The sequence below is a fragment of the Athene cunicularia genome (genome assembly GCF_003259725.1).
Source record: "Athene cunicularia isolate RWA chromosome 2 unlocalized genomic scaffold, athCun1 chr2_part1, whole genome shotgun sequence".
Taxonomy (NCBI): Eukaryota; Metazoa; Chordata; class Aves; order Strigiformes; family Strigidae; genus Athene; species Athene cunicularia.
Genome location: NW_020799095.1, coordinates 10,481,760 through 10,501,420, shown reverse-complemented (window position 1 = coordinate 10,501,420; position 19,661 = coordinate 10,481,760). Strand labels below are relative to the sequence as shown.

Genomic DNA, 19,661 nt, shown 5'->3' with positions numbered 1-19,661 from the left:
TGAATAAAGACTTCCTACCTGTACAACCTGGTAAGCGTTAGTCTCATTGAGCACCAGTTCAGTAATTGCAGCACAACAAGCTAGAATAAAAATTCAAGTGTAACATTTAGGGCCAGATCATAAAGATACTCAGATAGTGTGGAGAGTTAACCTTAGCTAAGGGCCAAATGCCCATCCAGCTGCTCATTCACTCCCCTAACAGGACAGCGGGAGAAAATAGGATGGGCCAAGATAAAGACAGAGAGATTGCTTACCAGTTACCATCACTGGCAAAACAGACTTGACTTGGCAAAAATTTATTTATTTCCAATTAAAATAGATTTTGATAGCAAAAAAAAAACAAAGACAAAAAAATTAAAACACCTTCTCTCCCACCCCATCCTTTTTTGCCTCCAGATTCTTCTTCTCTCCTTCACTCCTGACTCCTCTACCTGGATCTAGTGGATGAGGGTTACAGTCAGTATCGAACAGTTCCACTCTGCCTGCTCCTTTCTCCTCACACTTTTCCCCAGCTCCAGTGTGGGGCCTCTCCACATGCTGCAGCACGAACACCTACTCCATCAAGGTCACTCCCATGGGCTTGCAGGGGAATCTCTGCTCTGGTGTGTAAAGCACCTCCTCCCCCTCCTTATTCTCTGACCCTGGTGTTTGCATTGCTGTTTCGCTGTTTCTCACACCACCACTTTTTTTTTTTTTTTTTTTTTTTCCCTCCCTCTCCTCCTCTGCTTGTACAGCATTTTTGTCCTTTCTTAACTATCTTTTCACAGATGCATCACTGACTTTGCCGATGCGCTTAGTTTTGGCCAACAATGCATCTGTTGCGGAGCGAGCTGGAGCCAGCTGTGTCCAGCACAGGGCAATGCCTTACCTCTTGCCAGAGAGGCCACTGCTGCAGGCCCTCTGCTAACAAAACCTTGCCACCTACACCCAATACAGAAGGCTAAAAATATAAACAAATAGTCAGAAAAAAGACCTCTCTAAGTTCAATGCTTATTCTTTCTTATGAGTCCTTAAGGAAGGCAGAAGTAACGCAAAAATACTCTCCACATCGGCAGTACTTCTGGTAGTGCAATTTATTTCACATTACCAGCTCTTCAGGGGTAACATCCATGACAAAATATTCAGAAAAAATTATTTATTAAATCACACATTTAGAAATAAACACTGCTAACTTGGTGCTCCTAATCCCTAAAGCAGGTATAAAAGTTTACAACTTCAGTTTTGAAATATTTTGAATCCCTTTGTGCAAGTGTAAGCAAACACCTAACAGAGGATTAGGCTTTATAAACCAACCTGCTTGAAGTGAGAAAGTATTTTCTTGCATCTCATCAGGACTCAGATCACCTGACAAATGCAGATGTTGGATTCTCCCTGCTGCATTTGCACTAGATAAACTTCCAACTGAAGAGCGATCAGAAACAAGATTTCTTTCTCTGGAAAAAAAGAAAAAAATCAAATTGCAGTATATAAAAAAAAAAGGCTTAACATATCTTCATTAATAATTTCTGAATATCTGAAAATTTGTGGTTTGTCACTAAATTAGCTAATACACTTTGAAAAAGCAAACAGACCTTTAAACAGAAAATTCCTTTACCACGTTCATCGATTAGATTCACAATTGTCTGCTTAATAAGGAAACTAAGTAGAAAGTAATGACATTTATATTCTATTCATTATTTAGTTTATACAACTGAAAATATGAAAAACACCTTAAGATAGAAATGAAACATGCATAGCTGAAAAAAAAGCACTGTGTATTCATTTTATGTTCTAAATAGCCTTTAATTTCTGCAGTCATCACATACAGCTGAACAAAACAAAGATTCTATTTGATAAATGAGGGCTTGGTCAAATATATCTTAAAATATGAAAGAGTCCCAAATAATTGCCACAGTGTTGAGGACTGAAAACCTACCCCTGTAATATATGAAGGAGCTGTTTGATTCCCCCCCAAATCCGGATTTCCACACTAGTCTCAGGATCTTCACAAACCTGTACCAGAATCCAAACTATACTCCATAAGAGTTTGATATGATCAGAATGAAGTAAACTGAGCAAGACTGGAACTCCTTTACACATTTTTACTTGCTCTTTGACTTGTGACTCTGCACAGAGGAGACGTAGCAACTCTGCTGTAAGCCTAAAAAAATCAGCAAGAAATTTTAGTAAGTCCATCATTACATTGTATTGTCAGATAGCAAAGGGAAAAAAATACAGCAAATGTTTAAGAACAGAGACTTCCTATAATAAAAGAATGTAAACTGCTTAAAGTCACTGGTTAAAAAAGAAAAATACAAAGGTCCAAATTTTCAAAAGGGATTAAATTATATTTATATTGAGTTTGACTGTCAGCATAGGCAGCCAAGCACCCACAGCCAGGATGGAGGTGACCAAGTGGAATGCAGTCATCGGGTACCACCACCTTGTTAATGAAATTAGTGCTATAAGTAGCACTGACTGCATGAACTTGTAAAGTCCATCTGTGGAATCAGAATAACTCCAAAAGTAACAGTGATTCTTCTCCAGTATGGTTTCAATATTATGTTTAGAAAAGGGATTGAGTATATCATTTAAAAGGTTTATACAATAATTTAATTAACTTCACTCCAATTAAGGTGGACTTTCCATAGAAAATATGGTTAGGGATTTCCACTTAAAGCAAAAAAGCTCCATGTGTGTTTGATGAAATATATGAATTCAGATTCATATCTGAATTTAAAATTATTCTTAACTAGCATTGAACTCCATCAGCTTCCTGTCTACATTCAAATTCCAAACTTTTAGTTTATGTATAATCTAAATAATTTCAAACCCAGAAACTAAATAAAATCTTCTGGTATATTTATTCAATTTCTTTAATCATATGTTAAAAAATTTTACATGTGTGAAATAGTTAAGCATGAAATTTTAAAAATCTCTTCAGAATTTTAAATGTGATAGGATGTGACAGATTATCAAATCTGAATCTTTTGGTTTCTTACTGAAATGCAGCTGAGATGAGAGGACATTTAAAGAACTGAAGGAACCTTTATGATTTTCTGATTGAAGGGATGTAGGGTCTGACCCAGTCTTTGGCATAAACTACAACAGCTGTATGTCTTGCAATTTTTCACTAGTTTATATTGGGCATCCCAGGAACTGTCAGAGATCAGCGTGCTTTCCATTTAACCACTCGGGTCTGCCAGAAGCAAAGAGGAGATGCACCAAGAAAAGTGATTGCTATCACTTTATCATAACACTGCAATTTCTTTGCACCGTACTGTAGGCCATCCGTGGAGAGAGAGAAGACAGCTTATAATCAAACTACTGGAAAAGATTTTGCTATATCAATACCTGTCTGAAATTACATAGGTGTCAGAACTTTACCTTGAGCACATTAAAATGGCACATTATCTAAGTCCTCTAAATAAACATGCCCTTAAATGAAAAAGTCAAAATATATTTTAAAACAATTAATCTACAAGCGAAGTCTCACCTTTTAGAAAGCAAATCGTATTCATGTAATATCACCAGCAAGTTCTCAACAATGGTGAGCTCACTTATCTTCTCCCTACATTCTGGACTACAAATTGATTATTCCTGGTGTTTATATCAAATTAAATTATATTAAAAACCCCACATTGCTCATTAGCCTCCCTCCTTATACATTTGACCAATTATTTTTTTCTCAAGTCTTAAGTAATAATATAATATTGTGCACACAAATACTTAAAGCCACAAAGATATGCTGGGACAAGAGTGACAGCGCAACAATTACCAGTTTTCCCAGTACAAAAAAAGTAAATGTGAATGCATAGAAGTAAAGACAGAAACTTTTTTTTTCATGCTAGAAAATAAGTAAATGAGGTACATTTTTAAGAATCTACTACAATTTCCATGAATATTTGAAATATTCTCCAAACACTTCCTTGCCCAGTCCAAACGTAGCACATTTAATTCTGTGAAGAAAGTTAAATGACAGTTGAAAATATATGTGCAACATTATTTAAAGTAATACTGGTATTTTAAAAAATTTAACTGAAATAGAATGGAAGAAATTTGGGAAAAGAGAAAATCCAGAGAAATCTTAGTAAATTAATTTCTACTGATCTCAAGGAACTGTATCTATTCTCTTCTCTTTAAATTCTCATTTAAAAGATAAAATGGTTAATACAAGTCTGGAAGCCAGCAGAACAATAATGTAGAAGCAGCAGCTTTTCTTCTGTAATATTATTAAGGATGAAAGATACTGTATCTTCTTTTTCCGTTTTTTCCCTCCACAGCAGGGAAAAAAAAAAAAAAAAAGTGTCTTGTTTAAAACAGTCATTAGTGAAGAGAGGATACATATACATCGATTTAGTGAAGAAAGGACACGTATACATGGATTTGAGTGTGTGCATTCAACATTTACTACATTGGACAATATTCTTGCTGGTTATTGTGAGGCACTGTTATATTAAGCTCAGCACAAAAGATTTTTATATGCAGGAATTCAATAAGAATTCCAGAATCCTGCATAGCGATTGCCAAGAGAGATTCTATAACTCCAGCCTTGCTAAGTTCTCCGCATAAGCAAGGACCAAAAGTATCTACTTAGTTTCTGCTGATTCAATATAAAATTAAGCACACTTCGTAGACCTCCACAGAACAAGACCTCATTCTGAAAAAAAAAAAAAAAAAAGGAAGCCTTCCCCATAAACAGCAGTCATAATATTGTGTCAAGAGATAATATTAAAATGCAACACATTAAATTGAACCTACCTTTCTGCTAGGCTAGTCAGGGCAAGAAGGGCACCCAAAAGCACATTGCTCTCTCTGGCGGACAACAAATTTACTAAGGTCTAGAAAATTAAACATATACAAGATAAATAAATATGAATTATATTCTTTTCCTTTACTTACACCTAGATCAAATCTGAAAAGCATAAGTCATTCAGTTAAGTAGCTAATTGGTTATAATTAGCAATTTTGTAAAGCACTTACTTTATGTGCTCCACTTGCTATAACCCATTCTCTTTGATCTTTGGCAGCAGCAAGCTTTTGGAAAATGTCTATGGAATAAAGGAAGTCACATAAATTCAAGCTTTACCACTTACTGTTTTCCATTTTACTAATCAGATAATAAAGCAAAACACTGGATAAGTTCTCTGAACCATCACTACCTCATTTTACTCCTGTTATTTAGGTTCACAAAGAGTTATGAATTTCTTAAAGAAATATTACTTATGTACGAAACCAAGATGTGGTTTTCCACAGCAATTGCAGTTTTTACTTGTGTGATGATGCCTACAATGAATTGCTTACTTAATGACCATCTCAAGTATTTCAAACATATTAAGACGCACACAGAAAGTTATAAGTGCCCTTATAATTTATGTTATCAGCTACAACACTTACATGTCATGTTGACCAACTTGTCTACATTATGCTGCTCTTCTCCATGATCAAGATAGCCATTTGCCACTGTTTCCATATGCTACAAGTAAGGGGGAAAAAATAAAGGATACCGTTAAAATAGTTTTAATTCATGAACCTAGAGTGTTATGCATATAAATAGCCTCTAGGTGGTGCATCTGTATCACGAAAAAAGTACGTCTGCACCATCCCACATACTTTTGCTGTAAAATTTGTCAGGGAACAGAAGAGATCTTGGAAGTGTAAGAATTCAAAAAGCAAGTGTAAAATTCCACAAGAGGAAAATCTACTGAAGACTATCAATTACAACGACCCTAAATCTTTTCTGAGGATTTATCACTCATGTTTCTGCTCTCAAACTTTTTCCTCAGTATCTACTACTAGGCCCTGTTTGGAACATCCAGATAGATCTTCACTCCACACAGCTGACAGGCTCAGACTCTATAAAGCCTACACTACACAACTGCAGGGGGGGGATGTTGGTTTTTTTGTTTTGGGTTTGGTTTGGTTTTTTTTTTTGAACATAGCAAACTGGTGAGAAATGGTGGTCAATGTTTTTTAATAACCTATATTTTTCCAGGACATGAGAATTATCACAAGAATGCAATGTTTGTTAGCACACAAAATCATTATATGATTCTCAGCATATATTGGTCTTACATATGGTGGCATTTTGAAATTTCCAGAACACTCTATAGGGAAACTGCAGCAGTTTCAAGCAGATGATACAGAAAGGCTAGAACTATAGTAGTAGCACATAATTTAAGGAAGAAAACTCACATGAAGAGGACAGTGCTATGCAAATATTGGTTAAAATAATTTTATCAGTGTTTTCTACTAAAACACCCAAAAATCCTCGAGGAAAGTTTTTTTTAATCTGAAACTGCCACCCCCTGAAAAAAAAAAAAAAAAAAAAAAAAAAAAAAGGTTTTTAATGCTGTATAAAATAGTCTAATGGAGGACTTGAGACTTGTGATTTGGCAAGAAGTTTTGAATGTACAATTGACCTTAAAATCACTGCCACCCTGCAAATTTCTGAGGGATTTTTGAAAGTCTCAGCTATAACTTTTTCTCAAGCTGCATTTCAGAGTGCTGGAGACACATTTAACAATTTTATCTCACTGCAAAGGACACAAAAGATTAAGCTTCCCAGAAGTTCAGAAATTTTAAATTCTCTATGCCAGCAACACACGCACAATAAAAATTATTATCAGTTATAGGATTTGGATTCTAGCCACTGAGGACTCCACTCACAGGTGTCACCAACGTCACACCTCAGGCTATTGTGCAAGTTCCTCAAAAAGTATGGCTAAGCATTAATGACATGCAACACTGGAAAACACCAAGCAGTTCCTGTGGGAACTCTATCCATTAGAAAATAACAGTCTTTAACTCCTGCAATTTAAGTGACGTTTCAAACAGATGATTGGTTGTCTGACTAAAGGGCTCATAGCACACTATCGGTTCTTTGAAATACAGGTGGCTCCAATAAATATTAATAATGACTGCATTCTAGAAAGGTACATTTATTTTTGTTCTAGAAAGAAAACTCCCAACAGTTTCAAAGATATCCAAGATACGCCATATCTCACTGCTAAATTGGTACTGATGAACAAGTATTAAAAACCCAAGAGTAAAGCAGTATTAACACAGAGAAATAGCAATACAGCAGTCAGTTATCAACAATATTTTGGAATGCAGAAGTACTGCATTCCCCAAATTTAAACCTGTTCAACATTCTATTACTATGCTTTTAAATTTGAAAAGTCATTTGCTACAGTCCAAGGTGACTTTACTCATCTTCCTTCAAAAGTCTACATTTCTTTTGCCTAAACCAATTGTGGTGACTTTTCTAATCCTTCTCCCACTTCAGGAGGCGTTTGTTACGCTTCCTACCTAGAAGTCCTGGGTTAATGCTGCTAGATCATAAGGACAGTTGCTTTCTACACTAGTGAAAAAGCCACTAGTGAAAAGCTTATACACAAAGGAACAGACTCATTTCTTTCCATAAACCAAGAATATGTGTACACTGCTTTTTACAGTGTATTTCATTCTAATAACAATAAATTGATATACAACATAATGGTCAAAGGTATCATGAAGAATACTACCTGAGCTAGATTTTCAATCCCACCCAAGCTGTGGAGCATTTCCTAAAACAAAATAAAAAAAATTTTTAAAACTGAGTCAAAATACAAAAAGCACTAGAATGAGAGAATACTAGAATGTAAATGCTCTGTTTGTTATGAATGTTGAGAAACCTTAACTCCAGTGGTCGAAGTCATTGGATTCTGGAGATGCTTATTACCTTCAGAGTAGATAAATCAAAACACAGAAGTGAAATTTTAAAGGTTCTAACCTGGAAAAACACTATAAGCTTTGGAACACATAAAAAATAAATACAAAAGCCAAGTATCTTAGCAGATGTCTGAGGCTTAATCTTATGAATAATAACTGTAATAGCCAGAATAAAATTTAAAGCTAGTTGTTTGTAGTTCAGAGCATTGGGCTGCTAGGAGAAATAACCAGCTTTCAGTTTTCTTCACTTCTCTTCCACGTTATGGGAATTTTACATATCCATTTAGTAAAGTCAAGTATGAAGTCTAGGGCTCTAAGCAATGACCAAGTGACCTGTTACGGAGATTTACAGGTTCTTTGTTAGGGTTAGCAACAACAGATACTACATAAGAAATATCAGAAATTGAGCAAGTTATGAAGTAACAGCACAAATTGACTCTTGGAATCTGTTTGCAAATCGGACATTCACATATAGAAATATAGGTACATACATATAATAAATATGCATCCATAAGAATGCATGTTTTTATACACACGCACCAACTCATATGTGTGATGCTTATATGCATTCTTTTATCGAAGCAAGAAACAACTTTTCGACATACTGACCTGATAGCACGGATCCCTTATTAATAATCTCAGACAGATTAATACTCTAAGAAAATGGATGGATGGAGCTTGATTAACCCACTCTCTGTAAATGAAATATTCAAAACATAAATACAATAAAAAAGTGTTAAAACACTTAAATAAAACACTTTGATTTGGGAATCGACTAGAAGATTACTGACGTACAACAGGTCTATAACATACTATAGTATAGAACTTTTAATACCATTTGTATCTAAATATAGTAAGTTTTAAATAAATTTATTTAATCATATGAACATTGCCAGCCATAGCTTACTATCACTGGAAAGTACTTGCTTATCTCTAAGCACAAACTGATCGATACTGCTTTGATATAAACTTACTTTAAATGTTTTTATCAAGGCTCAAAAGGACAAAATCACTGAGAAACCACAAATCAAACTTCAGTGCACAAATTACAGTTATGTAAAAACATGGGCACTACAGAAGTAAAAATAGCTAGATTTGAAATTATTTTTTAAATTATAATAATCTATGCTGGGTTTTAAAAACTCTAATACTATTAGTCCTCACGATAATTTGTTCTTTAGTTTAAATGTTCTTGATATAGGATTATACTTCCAAATAGAACTCGCTCTTTTATATTTCTCCATACAGAACTTGCTCTTTTATATTTCTCCATACAATTCCCCAGTGCAAGACTTGGCAGAAAACACAACTCTGATTTGCACACATCATCCAGGGGCAGTAATCCTGCGTAAAATACCAGTAATGGAATCACTATTTCCATTGTCTGTTGAAGGTGTGTGTGTATATATATATATATATATACACACACACACACATCCATCCCCATTTTCCTACTTAAAATAAACTAAAATTGGAAATCTTTGTGGGGTTTTGTTGTTATTTGAACTGAGAGAACAGAATTTGTAGTATCCGGGCAATTTTCCAAGGAACAGAAGAAGTCTATGGGACATGGCAGTTCTCTTCCCTTTTTATCGTTTGCAGTTGGGAATGACGCCAATAGCTAAAAATATTTTGATAAAAATAAATGTTCTACAAATAGATATTAACAAAATCTCATCCCTTCTATGCCAATATTCTGCCCAAAGTAATACTATTTTTCATTACGATTCCATAATTGGCCACTTCAGAACGGCACAAAACTTTCATGGAAAGAAAACAGCAGCCATAAACCTGTAGGCAAATTTGTAGGTCAGATTTTAAAGTGGCATGAAGATCATTACCATGGTGGTTCAACAAAGCCATCCTTTCAAGATTTGACTCTTGACAGAAGTCTGTTTCTTTAATGGAGGAACATATCTGTCATGTTTCCATGCTGGGACAGTAATTCTCTGAGCCTGGTTAACACCTGAGAGCCTCTTCTACTAAGTTACCATTTACAATACACATTACTAGATATCTTAGTGCATATCCAGCATATGCCAGCAGGATTTTTTCTGCCTGCTTAATTATACTCCTTATCCAAACTACTTAAGCTAAGCTGATCACAGCTTTCTTGTCGACAGAACTACCTCCAAGCAGGACTTCTGCTGACACAGTGATGCCAGTAAGTGGGTGTCACTTTTTTCTTCCACCCCGACCAACATAGTTATGCCAGCAGAAGTATGTAATACAAATCAAGGTGACAGTTTCTAAGGCTCTGACACAATGCAATGGCAGTAGTTTCAAACAGAAGACATCATTACACTCATAATAAAATATTTACAAAGGGCAACTAAACCACCTTTGTAACTGCACTTAACTTACAGGTTTTACATATCTACTAATAATTGTATGTTTCGTTAACCTTACCTGTTGCTTTTATTTTAATACAAGATGCTGGCTTTGCTACATTGTTATCATCAACAAGTACCAAAGAAAACAAAAAACAAAATATGAGCTAGGTATGCAACAATGTATAAATAGAACGTGGGAAGACATAAAGTAAGTTATTCTTAGATTTTTGGCAAATGAAGCTGAGCCACTGACATCCCACTGGTGGGTACTGAGATGACAAAGTTCACTTGCAAAAAATGTACCACATTTACAAATCACTTAAATTATTGGTCTTTAACTTGCTACTATTTAGATAATCAAAAATGAGATCCCTAGTTTCCTACATAGTTATGAAAAAAAGGATCTAACCAAACTATGTGATTATTTTGGTGATTTTTAGGTTCTTTGTAAATTCTAGCAGTTACGCATTAATACCTTTAAATGCTCTAGGATTGGTTCTTTAAGATTCTGTACCACTTAAGATTTCTTCAGAAAGCGTACTTGGGCTTTAAACAGGAAAAATACAATACACTGCGGTGGCGTATAGTAAAATATATCCTGAAAAATGCATTCCTTTTTTCAGATAATATCTTTTTGTGCCCCCACTGGATTTTTTTAAGGTCTTAAATTACTCCTCCCTCAGATGGGTGTAGCATAAGAAAGGGTTTTCCCTTTCTAATCCTGTTATACACATGATTACAAATAAATATGAACAGCAGCATAAACTCATCTGAATTTTATGAAAGTCACTGACCTTTCTACATGAAGGCAGGAGTCCATAAAATACAAGTAAAATCAGTAAAATAAAATTAGAAAAGCAAACCACAGATGACAGATACCAGATATGGACAAAGCATCAAGGAAACATAGCAGCTGTTAGAACTTCGGTCATCCAGGTTTTGTCATATACCAAATCTTTCCTTCTTCCATCCCACTAACCCAAGCATTCGGTCTTTAAAGCCAATAAGGAAGTGATTGTTTAAAACAGATTATGCAGAGATGTGAAGCTGGTAGTTTCAACACAGAGGGCTATTGTTGAAACATATATGCCGTATACATTGTTGAAACAATATGAAGTATTATCCATGTATCTCGGTTCTTCACTTAAGGCAAGAAAGAGTGACCCCCCCCTTCTTGGATACAAATGTGTTCAATATACTGACCTGCAGGCAAGTCTGTTCTTAACTAAAGCTGTAAAGATCTCTTGAAACACTTTATGTTTGGGATGTTTGCTAAAATTTCTCTCATTCTTGTAGGTCACACTAATGGGGGGGGAAGAAAAATGCTGAATTAGTAATTATCTTGCCACAAGATAATTTTAACATTGTCAAAACTTAACATTAGCAAGAAAAATTAAGAAATGTCGTATCAGCTGTTACTATGGAATAACACCATTTCAGATTTCCAGACAGTAACAGTATGGAAGAACAGTCTGCCTCATGCATCATTTGGGGCTTTATAACAGTATAATATAAGCTTTCCAAATAAAGAAACCTTTACATTATTTAAATGTACTATATTAACTCTCAAGAGCTGAGTGGGAGCATGTGCCTGAAACTTAGAAAGGCAGAAACATTCACAGACAAGTTTAGAAAGTCAAAAATATATAATTCGTATCTTGGATAATGGGTTAACATGAAAGTACAAGTAACAGACATAAGTACAAATATAAATGCCTTCAACACCTCAGCAAGATTTAGATACGTAAAGATGATCAGAGATACAACAGAGCATCTTATTAGCTTTTTTTTTTTTTACCTGAAGTTTTCAAGCTCAACAGCTTCTGTTGATTCTTGCCATTGACTACGGCGGTTTTGTTCATTTCTGTTGACATTTTGCCAATCTCTTGTCACACTGGTTTGACCACTTTCAAAATGTAAACCTAGAAGCTAAGGAGGAAAGGGATAGTACTCATGAGGCGAATTTTGAAATTAAAATTGCATTTTAATTTTTTTAAGAATGTTATCAAGCAAAAGTACCTTTTCTCAAGTTCTAACTTGAACATTGGACCTATAAATTGACATTATAAAATTCACACACCCTCCATGCAAAACACAGCCAACATGGTAGAAAACTGATGCAAAGCAAGGCTGGAAAACAAGTACATGAAGATATATAAAATGTGAAGAACTATGTCTTTTAAAATTTATAATAGTAAAGCTCCATTGAACCTGCAACACATTATCTACGCTCCTTACCTGTCCCAATTTTACAATTGCACAGCTTTTATTTTCTTTTTCAGTTGTAGAACTCGGATGTTTCAGCTTACTGCTCAGAAGCAATTCCATGCCTCTATCCAGGAAGGGAGTGCGTAACTCCTGCCTCACATGGATGACTCCCTAAGTAATTTTGTCATATCTTTTTACAGAATAGAAAGGGAAAAAAATGTTCTGGCATTCCAAGGACTCACACCCATCATCATGTATTGGTTTTCTTTGCTTCAAATGGTAAATAAAAGCTTTGCTAAGTGAGTTGAGGTGAAGGAGATTTTACTGTGTCCTGTAATTTTCATGCATTGATATTTATGCCCTGAATATTTTTAGCTGAAGTATTACTCTCCAAAGACAAATTGTTCATAGTCCAAATGCTGATCTTATTTTATATTCTTTAACACTCTTCATCATGTTTTATCTAATACATCTCTAAGCCTACCTTCTTGTGACATTGTGGAAGGGCATAGAAGAAAACAAATCTGTTAGGCTACTTGCCTATATGTAACAATAGCTGCTCAAGATACAAAACAAAGCTATTTTTTTCATGTTAAAATAAAAATTACAGCAGAGTAGAAAAGGAAGTGGGTCGGTTTCATTCCTTTACCCTTTCTAAATGGGATTTGTCCCACAGAGAAGCTCTAACAGTGCCAAAAAGAAGATATCCTCTACACAAGCTTTTGCTAGTATGTTTAATCATAATGAAACACAATATCCTAAGCATCTGCCACAAACCATAATCACCATTACTGATAATTATACAATTTTACACCGTGTTTAATAACAGTTATTGAAAAATACCTGTTGGTTCCTTGACTGAACGTTTAAGAGAGACTGAAGTCTTTTAAGATCAGAATAATCCCTAGGATAAAAAGCAATAGCATAAATATATGGGTTAACAGTTACATAAAAGTAATTCTGTAAGAGCGAAGAAGGTCAACAAGCAACAACGCTACTGACAGAAAAGAAAGTTTTCTAGTGTTGCTTAGTGTCCCCATTTTGTGTACAGAATTTATACCTTCTCCAGAATGCCTTAAATCAACAAAGGTGTAAATAAACTTTGTGACCAGAGTAACAGTTGTCATGTTTATAATGCATTCCAAATTAAAGCATTCTGCTTTGGCAGCTAGTGCAAATTCCACACGGGTCCTGCTGAAGTTCAAAGGAAGATGTCTGAGACTATACCTCACAGAGTTCCCACGAGGTTTTCTGTCTGTTGCTTTTTCTGTGTTCTTCAATTTTTTGTCCTGGTCAGGCATTGTGTACCACTATTATCATCACATTTCCTTAAAAATAAAGTAGATAGATAGAATTATATCATTGTAGCAAAAGAAACATGTTTATTTACAGAACCAACTGTTATAATTTTAAGAAAAAAAACCAGCTTCACCATTTTCTCAGTATGAACTCTTGGGCATTATATGAGGATACCCTTTAGAATTCCAGATATTAACAAGAAAGTAATTAACCTAACATAGAGAAACCTCAGTTTCTCAACATATGGCTAGATAATACTGTCTGTCTTGCTATTGCATGTATTTTTTATTAGGACTTTTCCTCCTCTTCTTCTTGAATCTTATTACCATTATTTCTCACTGTAGATTGGCTATTTATGTTACAGCAGTGCTTACAGGTTGGCATCAAGGTTGTATCATACAAGCTGTTGTCCAGACAACAGAAGATATAATAGTTTTATCATCTAAATAAATAAGACAGGTGAAGGGTAGAAAAAGGAGGTATCTGACAAATAAATGAGATGCATACATCATGCAGTCTACCAAAGAACCAGAAATTTTCAGCAGTTTGGAATGTGAGTCTTATGAATTTCAGCTGAATGTCTTGTACTAATAGCACGCAGCTTTCCTTGCAGTGGGACACACGGCTTATTTCCACAGATGATGGTGTTCCTCAGGGGTTGGTGTTGGGACCAGCGCTGTTTAACACCTTTGCTGGTGACACGGACAGTGGAACTGAGGGCACCCTCAGTGCGTCTGTCAATGACACCAAGCTGTGTGGTGCAGTCGACACACTGGAGGGAAGGGATGTGCCACCCAGAGAGACTTGGACAGGCTGGAGAGGTGGGATCGTGCAAACCTCACAGAGCTCAACAAGGCCAAGTGCAAGGTCCTGCACATGGGTCGGGGCAATCCCAAGCACAAATACAGGCTGGACAAAGAGTGGATTGAGAGCAGCCCTGTGGAGGACGTGGGGGTAGTAGTGGATGGAAAAGTGACTATGAGCCAGCAATGTGCCCGTTACCCAATGGGCCCAGAAAGCCATGGTATCCTGGGCTGCATTAAGAGAAGTGTGGCCAGCAGGTCAAGGGAGGGGATTCTCCTCCACTACTTGTAAGACCCAACCTGGAGTCCTGTGTCCAGTTCTGGGGTCCCCAGCATAAGGACATGGACCTGCTTGAGCACGCCCAGAGGAGGCCACGAAGATGATCAGGGGCTGGAGCACCTCCCCAATGAGGACAGGCTGAGAGTTGGGGTTGTTCAGCCTGGAGAAGGCTCTGGACAGACCTTATAGCGGCCTTCCAGTACTTAAAGGGGGCTACAGGAAAGATGGGGAGGGACTCTGTATCAGGGCATGTAGTGATAGGATGAAGGGTAACAGTTTTGAACTGAAAGAGGGTAGATTTAGATTAGATTAAGGAAGAAATTCTTTACTGTGAGGGAGTGAGACGCTGGAACAGGTTGCCCTGGCAGTGTTCAAGGTTGGGTGGGTTGGACAGGGCTTTGAGCAACCTGGTCTAGTGGAAGGTGTCACTGCCCATGGCAGGGGTTTGGAACTGGATAATCTTTAAGATCCCTTCCAACCCAAACCATTCTATGATTCTATGATGAACAGAGCTGTATGGCCTGGCCTCATCAGGGCCATTACCATGTATTAGATCCACTGCAGACACATACTCAGTCTGTAGGTCTGACTTCCCACAGAAGCCCAGTTTGTTGATTGCATAGTATACAGTATTTGTTCACTGAAAACCTTATAAAGCTCAAGAAAGAGATAGACAGACATGGACAGAAGGTAGTCAGGAATCTCTTGCTCGCACAAAAACGATCATATTGATGTAGAACCTGCTCTGCGTGAAAATGGATGGTCAGGAGCAGGCTGGGACTGAAGAATTATGTCAGAGAATTGCATACAGCTGCAACATATTGGTAGAGCCTCTCTGATTTGAAAAACAAGGATACAATACCACTGTCTAACCCTTTCTACCCATTTTACTATTCATTAAACAGGATCGTTTGGATGTTCCCTTTGGTGTCTCTTTAATAGGATTTTCCATATGAAATATGACAGCCTCCTTTTCTCTTTGTGCAGTGTAGGATTCCTCTGCTATTGATTCTTATTCCTCTTCATAAAGGCAAGGAAGAAAACCTGGCAGGAAACAAAAGCATTGTAAACTACCTGAAGTTGCTGCTTCCTGACTGCAAATCAGAGTTATTTTCCCAATTACACATTCTTGCAACAGACACAGAACTACCCAAAATGCAACTGTTGACAGTATTAACTCATGTGCTATATTAATTCCCTCTGGCAAGTGGCCTGTAAACTCAGTTCATCCATTTGTATTCTTTTGAACAAGTCTTTACCCTACCCCAGTACACCACAGAGAATGATTGACCTGAATCCCCAAGAAATTCCTCCTCTCCTCTCCACACAGGCATTAACAGAGTTATTAAAGAACACCTCAGAACACTTCTGTTGTACCAGTTATCACCAATGAATATAAACAGGATCTGTTCTAGCAGTCAACAGACAAAATTCCTGAATTCAATCAAATGAAGTTAGTTCAATTAATTTACTTCCTTTGCTTCAGAAGCAGTAAAAGAGAACCCATGTATATTGCTAAGCGTGTTTATGTATCCTCATGAGCAAGAACTTCCATGTATCGTTTTAGTAATATTTGTATTTTATAACCTCTTCGCAATATCCCAATCCATTTAGCACATTACTGAGGCTGACACAATGCAATCATCACCTCACATTTGCATAGTAACAAATACTCAGAAATTATCAACTTGCTTATGAGTATGTGTGTACAAAGAACAGATTTTAACCAATTAAAGAATCACTAAAACCACACACAAACCAACTTGTTCATGAGCAAATTCAGTTAAATCTTCAAATTTTCAGCATCCCATTTAAAAATTAATCCTTGGGTTAAACCTTTAAACCATAAACAGCAGGATTACCAGTACAGCTAGGATTTAATACATGTGATTATTTACAAAATCTTAGAACTGTAGACCAACCCTTGCATTAGGGCTGCCAGTCCAGTGCTTTTGCTGTTTGCGGTGAAAACAGAGTAACTGCTGACTAGTATTTTAAAGGTTCATTGCCATTACAGATCCAAATGTCCCTGTACAAAATTGAACCTGAAAACATCAAGCCAAACTCCCTTCACTGCAGCTCACCCAAGGATGCAGCGCTCACCCAGCTCTAAGAATGCATCCTGAGGTTACCTATTCTCTACAGGTCACTAAGCCAGCAAAAGTCAGTAAGCGCTTCAACAAAGAGAGGCCAATTCTGGCCACAAATGGACCCTGCGCAACCCCTCTGGGCTGGCAGCACAGCATCACCAGGGGTGCACAGCTCACGGGACTGGGAAACTTGATTCAGGTTACAAACAAATCTCTCCTACTTTAGCCCTGATTACCTTATAGCTTGTCCCCAGGTACTTCTACTGTACAAGGACAATATGCAGAAAGGAGCATTTATCCATGCAGCTTAAATTGTTGTACCCTTCCACTTTACTACTGAGATAAACCAATTAATTAACAGCCAACTGCTGCTGAAAATGGCAAATCCTTTCACTTTCCCTTTCCTTCACTTCTCTTTCCCTTCCCCCTCCCCCAACCTCAGCCACTCCCCTCCACTTCAGCTGATCTGATCCAAACCTGAGCCAGTTCAGAGTGCCAAACACGGCAGAAAATAATATGCCTGCCTTTGTTTTGTTGATTTTCTACCAATTTAGCTCACTGTTACAGTGGCCTGATGAGTATCTGTGCTGACATGGCAGGGGGCAAGAACACACAGCTGTAGAGGGAGAAGAGCAGAAACCCCTTTCATCAGCAGCCAGTCATTAAATCAGGTAGGTGTATTATCACCACACCCTGAGTGAGGGGTAGACAAAAGGAAGCAACCCCCTAGTTTTTTTTGTATCAGCCATAAAGCTGAGAGAAAACAGACATGAAATATCTTACCTATTCTCACAGTTACTTTCTTGAAATCGAAAAGTTCCCACCCCTGTGTTCCTTCTTTACTCCTGCCAGCAGAAATTTCCATGGAGCCAGGCTATTCACTATCCTTGTAACTATCCCTCAGCTATTAAGCCAGCCATGAGTAATGTATAAGAAACAAACCAAACAACACTTTGATTGTGCCAGAAAAAGATTTGAGAATAGACAACTCTTTAAAAAGAACAGAAACACATTAAAAAGGAAATGTCTTTAGAGCATAGAGTCTTATTCAATTTCATTTAAAACAATGAGATGAGAGCAATATTAACTAATTCATTTTAACTGGGGATAATTACATTTAATTAGTCATGTTAATTCAATTACACAGGAAGAGAGATGCATTCTGATAGCGCTGACGTGCAGGATGGGACAAGAAATGCTCCAAGAACCCTGTCAGAAATGAAAGAATTCACAGGATAAGAAACAGGAGACAAAGGAATTACCACCCCTGACTTGATCTGTGGCCCAGTCTAGTATCTGTCTCAGATGACACAAGCACATAAATCTTCAGAAGGTGAAAACAAACCCCAAAATAAACAAAACCACAAAGAGATGTTGGAGGATAAATCTGCCATGACAAACTACAGTGTAATGCTTAGAAACTCTCTCAAACAAAAAGATGTCTTATGGTCTTTATAGCCTTTATTAGCAATAATTACTGAATATGGACTGTTTTAAGCCAGGTTCTTGCTTGATTTACCCTTGAACTCCTTTCTTAATCGCTCCGGTGGCTGAGTTCCACTATCTAATTATACACAGAAGGTTAAGTGGCTTAAGGTGGATAAAGAAGGAGTAGATATGTTATATCTCAGCTTTAATAAGACTTTTGATGCTGCTGCTAGATAGGGTTGTATCTAATTCCATAAGCTGGGTATGATGTCAGATGGAAATCCACTCCTAGAAAAGCAGTTATCAATATATTATTGTTAAAATAGAAATGCATTTCTAATACCATCAAAATGATGGCAAAGGAAGCATCAAAGATGATGACAAGTTTCCAAGTTCGTCCTGTTCCTCCTCCAGTCTGATGAAACCAAAGTGAACCCTGGACCGCTTCCTTTCTTGTTCTCTGAGAGCATGACAGTCGGAAGATGGGTCACCACTGGTGACAGCCTCTGCCTAGGAAATTTTAGTGATGAACCCATACAGACGATGTTTGCGGAATACTTCTTATATATTTTATTGACTGAATTGATATGGAAATCCGCATGTTTGCTATTTATCTCAAATTTTAATAACTTCTTTGAAGGTTCTCTAAAGATTAACTAGGATCCAGTGTAAGATCTCTGTTTCCCTAACAAATTGAAATATTCAAGCCACTGCTGGGGTTTGGGTTGGTTTTTGTTTGTTTTCCTTCTGCACCACCCCAGTTCCAGTGGAGTCATAAATGGCCAGGCCTATCTCAGATTCCTGGACCCATGCAATGTGGGCCTTTGGTCTATTTTCCAGAGCATAACTTTATCTTACTTTTACCCACCCTGTTAACCCGCAATTCACAGCTGTAAGAAACTAGGAGGCTTTCTGAGGTCTTGTGAGCAGCTCTGTATCAGCTCAAGAACAACACGCAGCTCTGAAATTCCTCCTCCCCGCCCTTGCTATCAGGCAGACCTTCTTAGGGAATCGTACTGCTATGACTCTGGGAACCATGAGAGACTCTTGAATGTCTCCTGAGCGCTCTGTGCTGGTAAAGGTGCATGGCTGGGGAAGATGTCATTAGGAGGAACGGGAGAGGGATGGGTACAGAATAGCCCTTATTTTCGAGGCATTACCCCTAGTTTGGTAGGCGAGATTCAGGGCTGAGACGCGCTCTCGAGTTGGCAGGCTGCGTAGCGCAGGAACTGGGCTGTGTTTATCTGCACGGAGATTCCCTGGGGGTTTCACAGCTTAGTCACGACTAAGCAGGCCTACCTCAGCACTCGATTTTTTTTTTTTTTTTGAAGTGTTTTATACCGAGATGCAAGTTTGCACACGTTCCTAAACGCCAATGCTACCTTTCGCCTTTTTCAACATCCACTTGGAAACTGTGACTTCTCCGCGAGTTGGCCGACGCCACGGCCGGAGTACGCGGTCACCCGGTACCCCGTGACGGAACCGTGGCGGGAGGAGCCGACAGCCGCCCCATTCCGCTGCCTCCTTC

The 19,661-nt window shown here is 37.4% G+C and overlaps 1 protein-coding gene across 4 annotated transcripts in view; it reads right to left on the bottom strand.

Annotated features, from left to right (window-relative positions):
- NEK10 (NIMA related kinase 10) overlaps positions 1-18,006 on the bottom strand; it is a 107,939-nt gene extending 89,933 nt beyond the window's left edge. The window contains exons 1-14 of one of the 4 annotated variants that reach the window (XM_026843578.1): positions 17,821-18,006; positions 13,461-13,561; positions 13,077-13,137; positions 11,824-11,954; positions 11,229-11,327; positions 8,302-8,386; positions 7,506-7,547; positions 5,377-5,455; positions 4,963-5,030; positions 4,741-4,820; positions 3,476-3,562; positions 1,916-2,140; positions 1,294-1,433; positions 19-80 (exon numbers count right to left, since the gene is read on the bottom strand). In XM_026843578.1, the coding sequence (XP_026699379.1) occupies positions 19-80; positions 1,294-1,433; positions 1,916-2,140; positions 3,476-3,562; positions 4,741-4,820; positions 4,963-5,030; positions 5,377-5,455; positions 7,506-7,547; positions 8,302-8,386; positions 11,229-11,327; positions 11,824-11,954; positions 13,077-13,137; positions 13,461-13,534 (1,233 nt within the window). In that variant the 5' untranslated portion in view covers positions 13,535-13,561; positions 17,821-18,006. Of the gene's footprint in view, positions 1-18; positions 81-1,293; positions 1,434-1,915; positions 2,141-3,475; positions 3,563-4,740; positions 4,821-4,962; positions 5,031-5,376; positions 5,456-7,505; positions 7,548-8,301; positions 8,387-10,904; positions 10,999-11,228; positions 11,328-11,823; positions 11,955-13,076; positions 13,138-13,460; positions 13,562-15,158; positions 15,235-17,820 lie in introns of those variants that run through there. The other 3 variants (XM_026843579.1, XM_026843580.1, XM_026843581.1) reach the window with 3 other exon arrangements.
- Between the last annotated feature and the right edge of the window lie 1,655 nt (positions 18,007-19,661).